The sequence below is a fragment of the Solanum lycopersicum genome, chromosome 3 (assembly GCF_036512215.1).
Source record: "Solanum lycopersicum chromosome 3, SLM_r2.1".
In the NCBI taxonomy this organism is placed as follows: Eukaryota; Viridiplantae; Streptophyta; class Magnoliopsida; order Solanales; family Solanaceae; genus Solanum; species Solanum lycopersicum.
Genome location: NC_090802.1, coordinates 55,228,944 through 55,242,874, shown reverse-complemented (window position 1 = coordinate 55,242,874; position 13,931 = coordinate 55,228,944). Strand labels below are relative to the sequence as shown.

The 13,931-nt window shown below is 30.1% G+C and overlaps 1 protein-coding gene across 3 annotated transcripts; it reads left to right on the top strand.

Annotated features, from left to right (window-relative positions):
- The first annotated feature begins 2,657 nt into the window (after positions 1 to 2,657).
- ProT2 (proline transporter 2) lies at positions 2,658 to 12,003 on the top strand. Of its 3 annotated transcripts, XM_010319848.4 has the most exons (8): positions 2,658 to 3,208; positions 7,389 to 7,482; positions 9,790 to 10,014; positions 10,108 to 10,202; positions 10,364 to 10,553; positions 10,684 to 10,808; positions 11,042 to 11,257; positions 11,481 to 12,003. In XM_010319848.4, the coding sequence occupies exons 1-8, from the start codon at positions 3,146 to 3,148 to the stop codon at positions 11,856 to 11,858; spliced, it is 1,386 nt and encodes a 461-aa protein (XP_010318150.1). In that variant the 5' UTR covers positions 2,658 to 3,145; the 3' UTR covers positions 11,859 to 12,003.
- Positions 12,004 to 13,931: the final 1,928 nt, after the last annotated feature.

Here is a 13,931-nt window from a genome sequence, read left to right as displayed (position 1 = left end):
TGTATGTTTTGGTGTGTGTTTTTAGAGAGGGTCTCTTTTGATGTTTAGGGTTCAAAAAGTGTTTGTTTTGGTGTCGGACTCCTATTTAGAACTTCTTCCAAACTCTTCACTGGATTGGTTCGGCGTGAATGAAGTGGATCCTTGTGTTATAAGAAGGTACCATCGAAACTCAAAGGTAAGTTTTATAGAGTGGTGGTTAAATCAACATTATTGTATGTGACTCTGTGTTGATCAATCAAAAACTCTCATATCCAGAAGATGCATGTTGCGGAGATGGAAATGTTGAGATAGATGTGTGATCAGACTAGGAGCGATAAGATCAGAATCGAGGATATCTAAGATAAGGTGTGTGTGGCCTCCTTGGTGGACAAGATGAGAAAAGTGAAACTGAGATGGTTTGAACATATAAAGATGAGATGCATAGGCGATCAATCAAAAACTCTCATATCCAGAAGATGCATGTTGCGGAGATGGAAATGTTGAGATAGATGTGTGATCAGACTAGGAGCGATAAGATCAGAATCGAGGATATCTAAGATAAGGTGTGTGTGGCCTCCTTGGTGGACAAGATGAGAAAAGTAAAACTGAGATGGTTTGAACATATAAAGATGAGATGCATAGGCGCACGAATGAAAAGGTGCAAGAAGTTGGTTATAGAAAGTACAAGAAAAATAATATGTAGATAAAAAAAAATTATTGGATGATATGATAAGACAGAATATAACACAACTTAAACTTATCGAGAACATGACCCTAGATAAGAAAAAAAACCAAGGAACCGTTTCAAGTACTCCAAGTCCCATGAGAAAAAAGAACCACGGCAATTAGTTCAAGTCGCACAAGGAAAAAGATGACTAAGTCAAACAAGGAAAAGGAACCGTTATAACTTAAGTGAATTAGAGAAGAAGGAAAGATATTTTGGTTTATAAATAAAGTAGAGTTTTCTTCAAAGAAATTTGCGCATTAAATAGAGAAGTACAAGCAGAATACAATCAAATTAGAGGGAGTTCATATTTGAGTTATTTCTGATTACGAAATGCAGCCAACACAAGGAAACAAGATTGAAGAACCTGGTTCATAGGATTATGTTTTACGGAAAAAAGTCTAAAATACCTTCAAATATTGGAAATAGTACAAAATTACCATCCATTCAGCTATTGGTTCAAAAATATCCTTCTCATCCACCTATTGGGTCCATACCCTTGTCATCTACCTTTTGGTTCAAAATTGACCACTTATTTAATGGTTTATATTTAAACTATTTAAATATTTTTTTAAATACGTGACTTTCAACTATTTGTTATAATTTAACTTATTAGTATAATTTATAAATCAATCGACTACCCACTCATTACTAATTAAACTCCTCCAAATTAATAAACCGTCACATTATTAATGCAACAACAGAAAAGCTACTGCCAATTGAGTGTTTTTAAAAATTTGAGGCGACAATATCTATAGAAGTAAATTATCATACATTCAATTGTCTAAATAAAAATTACCGATAAACTTAAAAGTCTGACTATGTTCATCTTAATTATTCTTATGTCTCAATTATGTGATGTTACTTCATAGATAACTTTTTTTCAACAAATATATTAAAGGTTTTAAAACAAATCATAAATATTTATAAAATTATATTTTAAAAAAGTGTATGAATTAATTCGGGATGTATTACTTCTTTACCTTTAATCATAAATTTCTAATTCAATCTTGAAAAACAATCCTATTGAAAGTATCCTACTAAATAAGCGGCTCAACCTAAATTTAATTGGGGCTTCGATTCGAATTCGAATTATTTTGGATGTCATTTTCAGGAATCTATAATTTCATTGTGTTTTAGTAGTGTTTCTGACAATTTTGATATTATAATTAGATTATTAATTGGGTGGGATTTAGTTAGTATTGAGTGGGTAGTGTGTTTGGTTTATAAATTATATTAATATATTAAATTATAACCAATAGTTGAACGTCAAGTATTTTAAATAATTATTTAAAGAGTTTAATTTCAAAATAGTTAAAGAAGTGGTCAATTTTAAACCTAAAGGTGGATGAGAAGGTTATTTTGGAGCCAATAGGTAGATGAAAAGGCCATTTTGGAGCAAATAGGTGGATGAAGTGTAATTTTATACTATTTTCAATACTTCAAGGGTATTTTAGACCCTTTTTCGTATGTTTTATAGTCTTTAAGTCAAGTTAGCTTGTATTGCATCTTTATAGAATTGTAGTTTTAATTCTTTCAAGATCCAGTGAAGTATAAATTGGAGTAGGAATAGAATCTTCAAGTTGGGTGACTTAAAGACTTGAGAACATAAACCTGGGGGGCTTGTATTGGAGTTTAGGAATTAGAGTTAGTCCTTAGGATTTCAAGAGTTGTAATCTGAATTCATAATTTGTAGTGGGGTCGGTGATCTATTTGGTTATTGACTTCTAGCAATTAGAGTTTATAATGTCTTAGGTTACTTGGGTTTGTAATTTTCTCTTAAAGCTCAGAGTTTAATGATATAAAGTTAAATCATACAGAGGTGTCTATCAAATTTTTTACCCTTTATGAGCCAAAATTTTCCACAATAAATTATTGTGTCATTACTTTATTTGTTTTACATAACATAGTTATTGTAATCTATAAATAAACAGATAGAATATACATATTCTTTAGGAAAATCTGGGAATCAATATTCCAATATATAATTTTTTGGATACATAAATATGTGTATCTTATATATCTGCTATAAAAATATATAGTGTCGTTATGTTTTTTATTCTTTTAAAAAATGCCACAGATTAGAGTATTAAGAGAGGCTAAACCACTACATCACATAATTTTCTGTAATATTTTTCAATATTGCAATTGAATTTATGAATAATTCGAAAAGTTCAATAAGCAAGTAAAATAGTGGGAGACAAAAAGTGGAAATAAAAGTTACTATTAAAGTAGTCCTCATTGTCTTTATAGTCATTGGCCTGTATTATTTTCCTATTGTCACATGCAGCAATGCATATATGGAGCTAGGTCCATTGTTTGTATTTTAATTTATATAGAGGACACCAGTTGAAGGAAATAGCTAGCGCCATCAATTTGTTTAAATTTCTCCAAATATTTGGGCAAGAAATAAAATGGGAGAAGAGAAGGAGGTGATTTCTCATGTTATTACCACTCCTCCTTTTGAAGTTGAAGTTCCTAAAACTCTTCATCAGATTGGCCAAGGTTAATTTCTAATCATTTCATATATATTCAACTTTTCTTCTACTTAAGTATTTCGAATTAAACGTCGATTCAAAATTATAGTTAAGGCATTCTAAATAATATTGAGTTTCCAAATAATATATATATATATAAACTTTTGAACAAAAGCTATATATTCACTTGAACCCGACAATAGGCTAGAGCTTAAATTCATTATTGGGAGGAAATAGATATCATCTTAATCTATATTATTCTAAGCCCTTGACCTATATATACGAGATTCTATATTTTTCTTATAGTCCACATTAGGATCGTACAAAATCGAAACTGAAATTAAATCAAAACTCCAATTGAGTCAAATTGGAAAAAGAATCCGACTAGTGTTTGGTTTGACTTGGTTTGATGTTGAAAAAAGAACCCGATTATATTTGGGTTGGGTTGGTTTTAACTTTAAAAGAAATAACCCGAGATCAAACCAACCCGACATTATATATAATTTTAAAATTTTATATTATACATAAAATATTTACTTTGATATAATTTTTAAATAGTTCTTATATTTTTCATCTTTTAATATATTATTTCAAGGTTGAAATATAGTCCACAAATGTTGGTAATTATAATAAAGTTTAAATCAAAATCAAATTAATAATAAAGCAAAAAGAAAATCAATTCAACACTAATAATGACAATAATCTTAAATGTTTGTTCTTTAGTTTTACATTGGTCTAGACAATTAAAATAGACAATTAATACATACTCTAATTTTAATTTTCTTTAATATTTAGTCATGTAACTGATACTTATAAAACTTATTTAGCATTATTTAGTACTTTTAAATTATGATCTTTTAGTATTTATTTTACGCGACTTCATTATTATTATTTTTGTTGGATATTTTAGTGTCATTAATCATATCATATTTTGTGTTTTTTTTTAAGAAATACTTAGATAGTTGTATTTTTGTAGAACTAAAGAAATATTTGTAGTACAAGAAAATTATATGTTTGTATGAATACTTTACCGAAACAACCCGAAAACTCAAAAAATCCGAGGTCGAAAAACCTGAGTTTTATTGATTTGATTTGGTTTATAAATTTAAAAATCCGACACAAATGATTTAGTTTGACATTTAAAAAATTCAAACCAATCCGCTCATGTACGCCCCTAATCCACATGATTTTACTCTTGAAAAAGTTCATTTGTTGGATGGATCATAACTTTTACAAAGTATAGCCTTTGTAAGAGGGATCAAAGCGCAATGAAAAACCTAATGATTTTTTCCAATCAAAACTACCAAAATGGGCTAGCCTTTTCTTTGCCCCTGTTGACAAAATCATAAGTTATGGTGAATCTGAGTCTCTACTATATATAAAATGTTCTCCATATAGTTCAATAAAGAAAAGAGAAAGAAGCATGTCGACCCTTTGTCCATCTTTCTGCCTCCAAATATCCCTAAGGTAATCTTTTGGCTCACAAATTTCCTCAATGTACGTTTGGCTCATATTTGCTATTATTTATCCATTTGTCTTGTTCATTTCTTAATTTTGCATCGACAATTCAAACTTAAAATGAAATTACACGTTCATATTCTTTTAAGTTGTATTATTTTCATGGTAGTTGGGGGATAGGAAAAGAGGTTATTTTCATTATTTATTTTGAATTTTGAATATACACAAAAGAAAACCTACACTATGCGTAGATAATTGCTTAATTAAATTTTCTTCAATTAAACTAATTATCTATAAATAAATGACCTCGTTCTTTTGGTCCTTCTTTCTCCCTTGTTTAAATTAGAGGTGTTCGTGGTTTGATTTGGATCGATTATTTATTAAAATCAAAATTAAATCAATCTAGTCGGTTTCTTAAATTTCTAAAATCAAACCAAACCAAATGAAAAAAATTACCATCGGTTTGGTTATTGTTGGTTTGGTTAAGTTTGGTTCAATTTTTCTGATTTATTCAGTTTGAAAGTAATAATTTTTGAGGATGTACGTATCTCGATAGGCACAAACACCAAGTACATAAACAATCTATAGAAAAACTAATGTCGGTTCAGTGAAGCAATTAAGCAATATAAGAGTTATCAGTATACGAATAAAGTGTTTCATTTAAGAAAAAGTGTGACTATTTTATGTGAAGACGGTAAGAAAAGACTAAAATAGATTTTGATGGATTTGGATTTGAAATTGTTATACTTGGTCTAAAGTGTTAGGCTTGAGAAAAGGTAAAGTTAAAGACATAAGCTAATTAAAATTTAACAAGATATTTTTATTTTATTTATGAATAATATACAAAAAGTTATAAAATTTATATGTCTAATTTATCGGTTTGATTTGGTTATTTTTGCGGTTGTTTTTTAGTAATTCCAAAACCAAAACCAAACCAAACAGTAGCGGTTTTACAAAATTTAAAGACCAAACCTAATCAAACTAACTAACTAAGCCAAATATCGATCTTTCTTTATCGGTTTGATTCGAATTGCGGTTTGATTTAGTTGTTAACTATAACCATGAGCAGCCGTAGTTTAAATTATCATTAAATTAAAAAAAAAATTAAAACAAAGGACATGATCCAAGAAGAAAAATAAATGGAAGAGAGAGAAAGTTGGGGGAGAAGGTGAGTGTATAGATACTAGATGATTAGAAAATTTTATTTTTAATTTACTATGTTACGCAAAACCAGGCTAATCACACGAGCTCACATATTAAGTCATTTCAAATTATTGTAATTTAAAAGAGTCTTAAAGCTCTTTATGAGATTTGATATTAATTTATCCTATACATCCACCTTATGAGTGCGGGCGGTTAGAAATAGGGGTATTTTTTAGCTAAAAAGATTTACGTCTGAGGTATTTAGGGGCCAAAAAATATATGAAGAATAGTTTTGTACCAATTCAAATAGTTGATGGACATTTAAGACCCTTCTTCATACTTTCTGTTTAACAACCTTCCAATGATGGACATTTAAGACCCTTCTTCATACTTTCTGTTTAACAACCTTCCAATCTAAAAATGGTTCAACATGAGGGAGGATCCAACATGGAAAGAGCACCACATGTCGCATAGTGTCTAGTGCTGGCCTTTGAAAATTCAGATTACTTAATGGTGTACACTCATACTCATAATTGTATCTGGCCTTCAAAGGGAACAACCTTTGATCGATCGATGAAACAATATAGATGAGGGAATTCATCAAAATAGATCTTTAATCCCTGGAAATAGATTTACATTGAGAGCTAGGCATAGGGGTCCTAGTCTCAGACCCGTTGGTGGATTGCTCAAGTTGTTTATGGTCCACCATATGCTAGTTGAGAGATAGACTGAGAACGGTTCCTTCAAAAATAGTCAAATAATAAATTTAAAACAAGTTCGAACAAGGGATATTCTACTATATTAAATTAAAATTAAGCATTATAGTGGTCCCAATGGATATCTACACAATGTGAATTTTGCTCAAAGACATGTATGAAAGGATTAAGAAGATTCCTACTATCTAGTGAAACCACAACCATTGAATCAAACTTGGCTGAGTCAGTAGGGAAAGAAAACATAATTATAAATGTCAGACATTTGTTGTTGTCTCTATTGCTAGAGTTTTTAGATATACAAATACATATATTTTAAGCACAATAAATATATTAGGTTATAAATTTAATTTTAAATTTTAATTTTAATATTCAACATTAGTAATGCACAAACAGACACTTTAACTATCCAACTTTTAAATAAATAAACGTATGAGTCTTACATGGCACAAAATACACGTTGGATACCAAATAGGATAAAAATGACATGTAGGACATGTGTGTCTATTTGTTCAACTTTATAAAAGTTTAAGTATCGATTGATTTGTGCACATCAAAAGGTGAAGGACATAAATATAATTTGAAGTCAAGTTAAATGGTACATTTATGTATTATGCCTATATTTATACATCTTCTATAAAAATATATAATATCACTATGTTTTGTATTTTTTTTAAAATAACACTATAAAAAGTAGAGTGATAAGGGAGCCCAAACCATTGCATTGCATCACATATTTAGTAATTGGTCTGTATTCCTTTCCTATTGTCACGTGCAACAATACCTATATAGAGCTAAGTCCATTATTTATATTATTTATATAATAGAGGACATCAGTTGAAGGATTTAGTAGCTCCATCAATTTGTTTTAATTTATCCAAATATTTGTGCAAGAAATTTAAATTTATGGGAGAAGAGAAGGAGGTGATGTCTCATGTTATTTCCAATCCCTCTTTTGAAGTTGAAACTCTTCATCAGATTGGCCAAGGTTTCTCCTCTCTCTCTCTCTCTGTCCCTTGTTAGCTTCTAATCATTTATATAGTTTCACTTCTTTCTTCTAGTTAAGTATTTTTTGTGTTAACTATGCCGATTTAAGATTTAAAAATTCAGGTATTTTTACAACAATTTCAAATAAATATATAATAATAATTGAGTTTATAATTAAATATTTTTATTTAATAAATATTTTAAAACAATACAATATATATTTGCAATTTCTATTTCGCACATTGATTAAAAAAACATAAATAAATTGATTAATTTTACTATTTTTTCATTTGTTCATAGCAATGCACATAAAATAAGTTAGAAAAACATACATAAAGTATAGGAATAGCTTGTATTGAGAATTATTCACTTCCAGATGTCATATTAATTGTAGGGGTAAAATAAGAAAAATACAATTAATTTTATCTTAATTTAGTAAGTAATCAAATAAAACATAATACATATATTGGATCCTAAAATTTGGCGTCAAATATAAACTTTGACCTCTAACTTTTATAATGTACAAACATGCACTTTAACTATTCAATTTTTAAGTAAATAAACACATGAGTCCTACATGACACAATACACGTAGGACATCACGTAAGACAAAAAATTACATGTAGGACACGTTTGTTTATTTGTTTTACTTTATACAAGTTTAAGTGGTTACTTGTGCATACCAAAAGTTTGGTTAAAGGGCATAAATGTGATTCGAAGCCAAGTTAAATGATACAATTATGTATTATGCCATCAAATAATATGAGACAACTATTTATAGTCTATCCCTCCATCTCATAATAAATGGGCTTCTTACTAAAAACATTTGTCTCATATTACTTGATCACTTACTAAATTAAGAAATAATTAATTAAAAAAATATCCATTTTACCACTACACATATTACTTGATCACTTACTAAATTAAGAAATAATTAATTAAAAAAATATCCATTTTACCACTACAATTAATATGGCATTTGGAAGTTCAATTTTTTTTAAAATCTTGAGAGGCTAATTAATATGAATAAATGGCAAAATGATAAAATTGATCATCTATTAATAGTTTCTTAATTATCATATAAAATAAAAAATGTTCATTTAATATAAAACCAATAGAGTATAACTTTATCGACCATCGGAACATAGAGAAGTCAAGAGAGAATTGAGGGAACTCTTTTGTTTTCCTTTTTAATTGCATAGGTTTGTTGTAATTATAATTTTTTAACATTTGAAATTTGGATTAAACCATGGAGAGGGTTTATGGGTGAACTTGTGAAGGAATAGTATAAAGGGGATGAAACTGTAAGGAAATATAGGGGGGGAAATGGTGAAAGCAAATAATTAGTAAACTAGTGGGTTTTTTTTGTCTCTTTCAAGTTGAAGATAAAAATGGAGCCCACCTTCCACTTGTTGAGCAACATTTTCTCTTCAGCCCACAAGTTTGAACACGCAATTTCTTTGATCGATTTGAACGTGCATTTTTAACTTTAAAAAAAAATTATGTATATATATTTTGAGAAATTAAACTATTAGCTTAGAGCTCATATGTAATCTATATATTCTCATTATTATTCAAATCATTAGTGACTAATTATATACGATATTATTTGTTAATCTTCATTAGAGGTTTCAGTAATGCTTAAATTAAGATAATATTGGTGCATATATCATCTTCATATTCGAGGTTCACATGTTCAATGTTTTCCACTGATTTGAGACTATGATAGAAGTGCGTGTTGCACTTCAACTGCGAAATGCAGTTGCTCTCGCACATCCGAATCAGTTCAATGTTTTCCGAAGGTTTAATATATAAATATGTCATTTAACTTAGTCTCATCTTATATTTATATCCATGTGCACAAGTATTCACTTAAACATTTATAAAGTTAAATAAATAGCTACACATGGTCCTATGTGACATAATACACATAGGATACGCGTAAAATGTAAAAATTGTCGTATAGGATGTCACGTAGGACATGTGTGTCAATTGTTCAAGTTTATTCAAATTTAAGTGCACACAAAATTGGAAGGTATAAATTTAAAATGAGGTCTAGTTAAAGGACATATTATTAAGTCATAAGGCTTGTGCAATCCTCCTCCTTTTGAGCTAGCTTTTGAATTGTTGAGAGAGTTGGAAGCTTTGCCGAATTTTAGTTATAACTATTTTGTTGAAGTAAATAGTTGTATCCTCCACAACCTCGGTTGCTTGTTATAACTATTGTTCTTATATACATTGAATACAAATTTTAGCACTTTATAAGGACAAGAGTAATAATTGTGTTTTTATGTTTTCCAAAATGTAGATTCATGGTTTCAGGTGGGACTTGTTCTCACGACTACTGTGAATTGTGCTTATGCACTAGGATATGCTGGCACAATCATGGTTCCTCTGGGTTGGATTGGTGGTGTTACTGGTATGGTTTTATCTACAATCATATCATTATATGCCAGTACTCTTATGGCAAAGATCCATCAATATGGAGAAAAAAGGCATATCAGATATAGAGATCTTGCAGGATTTATGTATGGTAAGAAAACAGATTGACGAGTCCACGAGTCGTAGTCACTTTCATCTCAAGATTTGGAGTTGTTGTAGTTCAAACTTTTATTGGTTGATGCAGGATACAGAGCTTATGCCATTGTTTGGGGATTACAGTATGCAAATCTTTTCTTGATAAATATTGGATTCATCATTTTGGGTGGACAAGCCTTAAAGGTAGGGTAATGAAACGCTCCACCCGTGTTGTTCCTTTGGTGACTCAAACTCACAACCTTCGATAATGAGTTAATAAGCATAAAGTAGTGTTAGCCTTTTTAATTAATGTGAAAGCAAACTTCATATAAATGAATCTGAAACATTTTTTTTATGAATGACAGGCTTTCTATCTTCTCTTTAGGGAGGATCATGAGATGAAGCTTCCATACTTCATCATAATCGCTGGATTAGCATGCGTGTTTTTCGCTGTTTCTGTGCCCCATTTGTCAGCTCTAGGTGTTTGGATGGCAGTTTCCACATTCCTCAGTATAGTGTATTTCTCAATAGCCTTTGCTTTGTGTCTTAAAGATGGTATGCATGATTGATTTAACCGAGTGTGACCTTCTCTTCTAAAAACTTAACTTGTTAGAGATAAGAGTATATTTTTATTTACTTAATTAATTATATAAGTATGTATCCCTCTCTCGACGTGAAATTGCAGGTATTAATGCTCCTCCTAGGGACTATAGCATTCCAGGATCCTCCTCTAGTAGAACTTTTACAACTATTGGTGCGGCTGCAAGTCTTGTTTTTGTATACAACACAGGAATGATCCCAGAGATCCAGGTGTTTACGCTGGAAATTTATTCGTGAACTTTTATGGAGCTACGATTTACTGATAAATTTCTGCGATGGATAGGACTTACTAAAATGATCAAAGGAAATTTGAACTATGACCTCTTGTGTTGTTGTCCAATGCAATGAAGATCTTCCAGCTCTTGTATCTACACTTATTTGTTGATCAATTTCATATGATGATGATCCTCGCATTAATATTGTTAAATTCAATTATATGACAGGCTACTGTTAGAGCACCGGTTGTTGACAACATGTTGAAAGCCCTATATTTTCAGTTTACTATAGGAGCTGTGCCAGTGCATGCTGTTACTTACATGGGGTATTGGGCGTATGGATCCAAATCATCGTCTTATTTGCTCTACAATGTCAGCGGCCCTGTTTGGCTGAGGGGATTAGCCAACATTGCTGCTTTCTTCCAATCCATCATTACGTTGCACGTAAGGAACTCACAAATTTCGCCTTTTATAAATGACACCAACTCGATCAGAGAAGAAGGAAATATCGCAGACACCTGTTTGGCTTATGACATACCCCGAGTAGTGTACCCTCCATTTGCCCCAAGAATTGTGCCCATTCCTTATCGAAAAAATTAAGCACTTACCTTTCTTGACGTATAGTTGATACATATGTCTAATATTTTGGTGGTGTTGTTCATCGCAGATATTTGCAAGTCCAACATACGAGTATTTGGATACTAAATATAGAATAAGTGGAAGTGTACTGGCTTTTCGGAACCTGTCATTCAGAACAGTAGTTAGAGGTGGTTATCTAGCGATCACCATTTTTCTCTCTGCTCTGTTACCTTTTCTTGGAGATTTCATGAGCTTCACCGGCGCTATCAGTACAATTCCACTCACATTTATTCTTCCGAATCACATGTACATTGTTGCTATGAGGAAGCAAATTTCGTCTTTACAAAAAAGCTGGCACTGGTTCAACATTGTCTTTTTTAGTTGCCTAGCTGTTGCTGCATTAGTAGCTGCTGTAAGACTTATTGCCATGGACTCAAAAACTTACCATGCATTCGCAGATTTATAACTCATTTGATGTTTACCTGGATGAGAATGTGTATCATGTTACGTTGTTAGTTGTATTCAAACATTGTAGCTTCTCTGTTAGAACAAGAGATTTATGAATTTCCCCTGTTTAAACAGGTAAATATTTGATCATGTAGTTGGATGAATCATGAATGCTTTGCAGATTGGTAGCGTGATATGTGAAAGGAATTTTGAGAACATTATATCTACACATTTGGACCAAACTGCAGTACGAATTTTAGCATATAGGCCACTAAGGTATTCCCCCAAGGCCAAACCGTTGAGTATCAATTACTCTCTTCGTCCGTATTGTTTGTCATGTTACGTTTTATAAAAGTCAATTTATTTCGAAGTTAAATTAGATTACATTAATTCGATATTTTAAACCAAAAAATTGAATATCCTAAAACTATATTTGAAAAGTACTATAAATTGCAATTTCTTGCATATTAATATGGTAAAAAAATACATCTTAAAATGTTGGTCAAAGTTTTTATAGTTTGACTCTGAAAATTGAAATCATGACAAACAATACCGAACTGAAGGAGTAAAATGTTTTGTACCATCATGGCTTGTGATGCAGGTGTGGGAATGTTTCACTTTTGACTAGAGGTCTTGGTTTTTGAATCTTGAGTATGGACAAAATCTTGTTGGAGCATCACCTCCAGAATGGCCTTGTAATGTACAATCCAAATTTAGTCGGAACTACAATATAAATATCGAACACCGAATGAAAAACCAAAAAAATAAATGAAAATATTATGCACTTTCTGTTTCTATTAAGGATACAAACAAGTTCTACATCGTACATTTTTATTTATGAGAAAAAGGTTAAAATAGAAGTCCTTTACGTATTAAAAATGGTTCAGAAATTTCCCACTTTTGCCTATTCGATCAAATTTTTTCCCCTTCAACCTATTGGATCAAAACTTTCCCCTCCTTCGATTTATTGGGTCAAAAATATTCTTAACATATTAGAAATAGTTAATAATGTCTTTCTTTCCCCTATTGAATCAAGAATGTCATCAATCTATTGCAAATGGTTCAAATATCCTCTTATTAATGATTTCTCTGAATTAATTAATACTAAATATCTTCATTTAGGAGCACTATATAGAATATGATCGACAAATTCTTCAAAATTTGTGTATGGTGAACCAATCTTGCAGCACAGTTTAAATTTAAAGAACAAGTTAAACAAGAAAGTTAAGAGGGGTGTATTAAAAAGTCCTTTACTCGGCTTTATATATAGACTAGATTTTGGAACGTGCGTTGCACGTTTATCCCAAGATACTTCATATAAATTTTGTATCCTAAAATTTATCATTGTTTCGATAGAAATTACATATATATTCCTAGTAAAAATATTATATCTTTAATTATAAAATTGACTAAAAGTGCATAAAGTAAAAAATAACTATCACACAAATTCAATAATCCAATGAAGATATTAAAATACAACATGATAGGTTAATGTATACAAAGCAACAGGCCATAGTAAATTATCAATAATAGTAACACAACAATAGAAAGTATGTTGTACAATAACAACAAGCAAGAAACATAAATGTTAAACTAAATAAATAAAAAGAGACGAGAAAAGAGAGCATAGAGATTTTCTCAAATTTTTTTCAATTGGTTTAAGTTTATATATTATTGTGTGATGTGTCACTATTTATTATTGGATAGCATTGAGAAATACAAAGAGTTGTCATAAATAAATATTAATCCATTTGAGATTATTGATGAGAAATGAGAGTAATGAACATAATGAATATAATTAGTGAGAGTTACATACATTTACAAGTTGATGGTAAGTTATGTATACTAATATGATGATTTACTATTTAATATTTAATATTAATATTTGATTTATTAAACAATTTATAAAGTTTAAATGTACTATGTAAACAAAACTGTAATCTAAGAATAAAATATATAAAAGAATTCAAATATACTAAATATGTAATGAAAAATCATTATGACTAAGTATTAAAAAAATCATACGAAAATACACCATTCAATCAAATACATTCTTAAAATAAAATTACAAATACAAAAAAAAATCAAATAT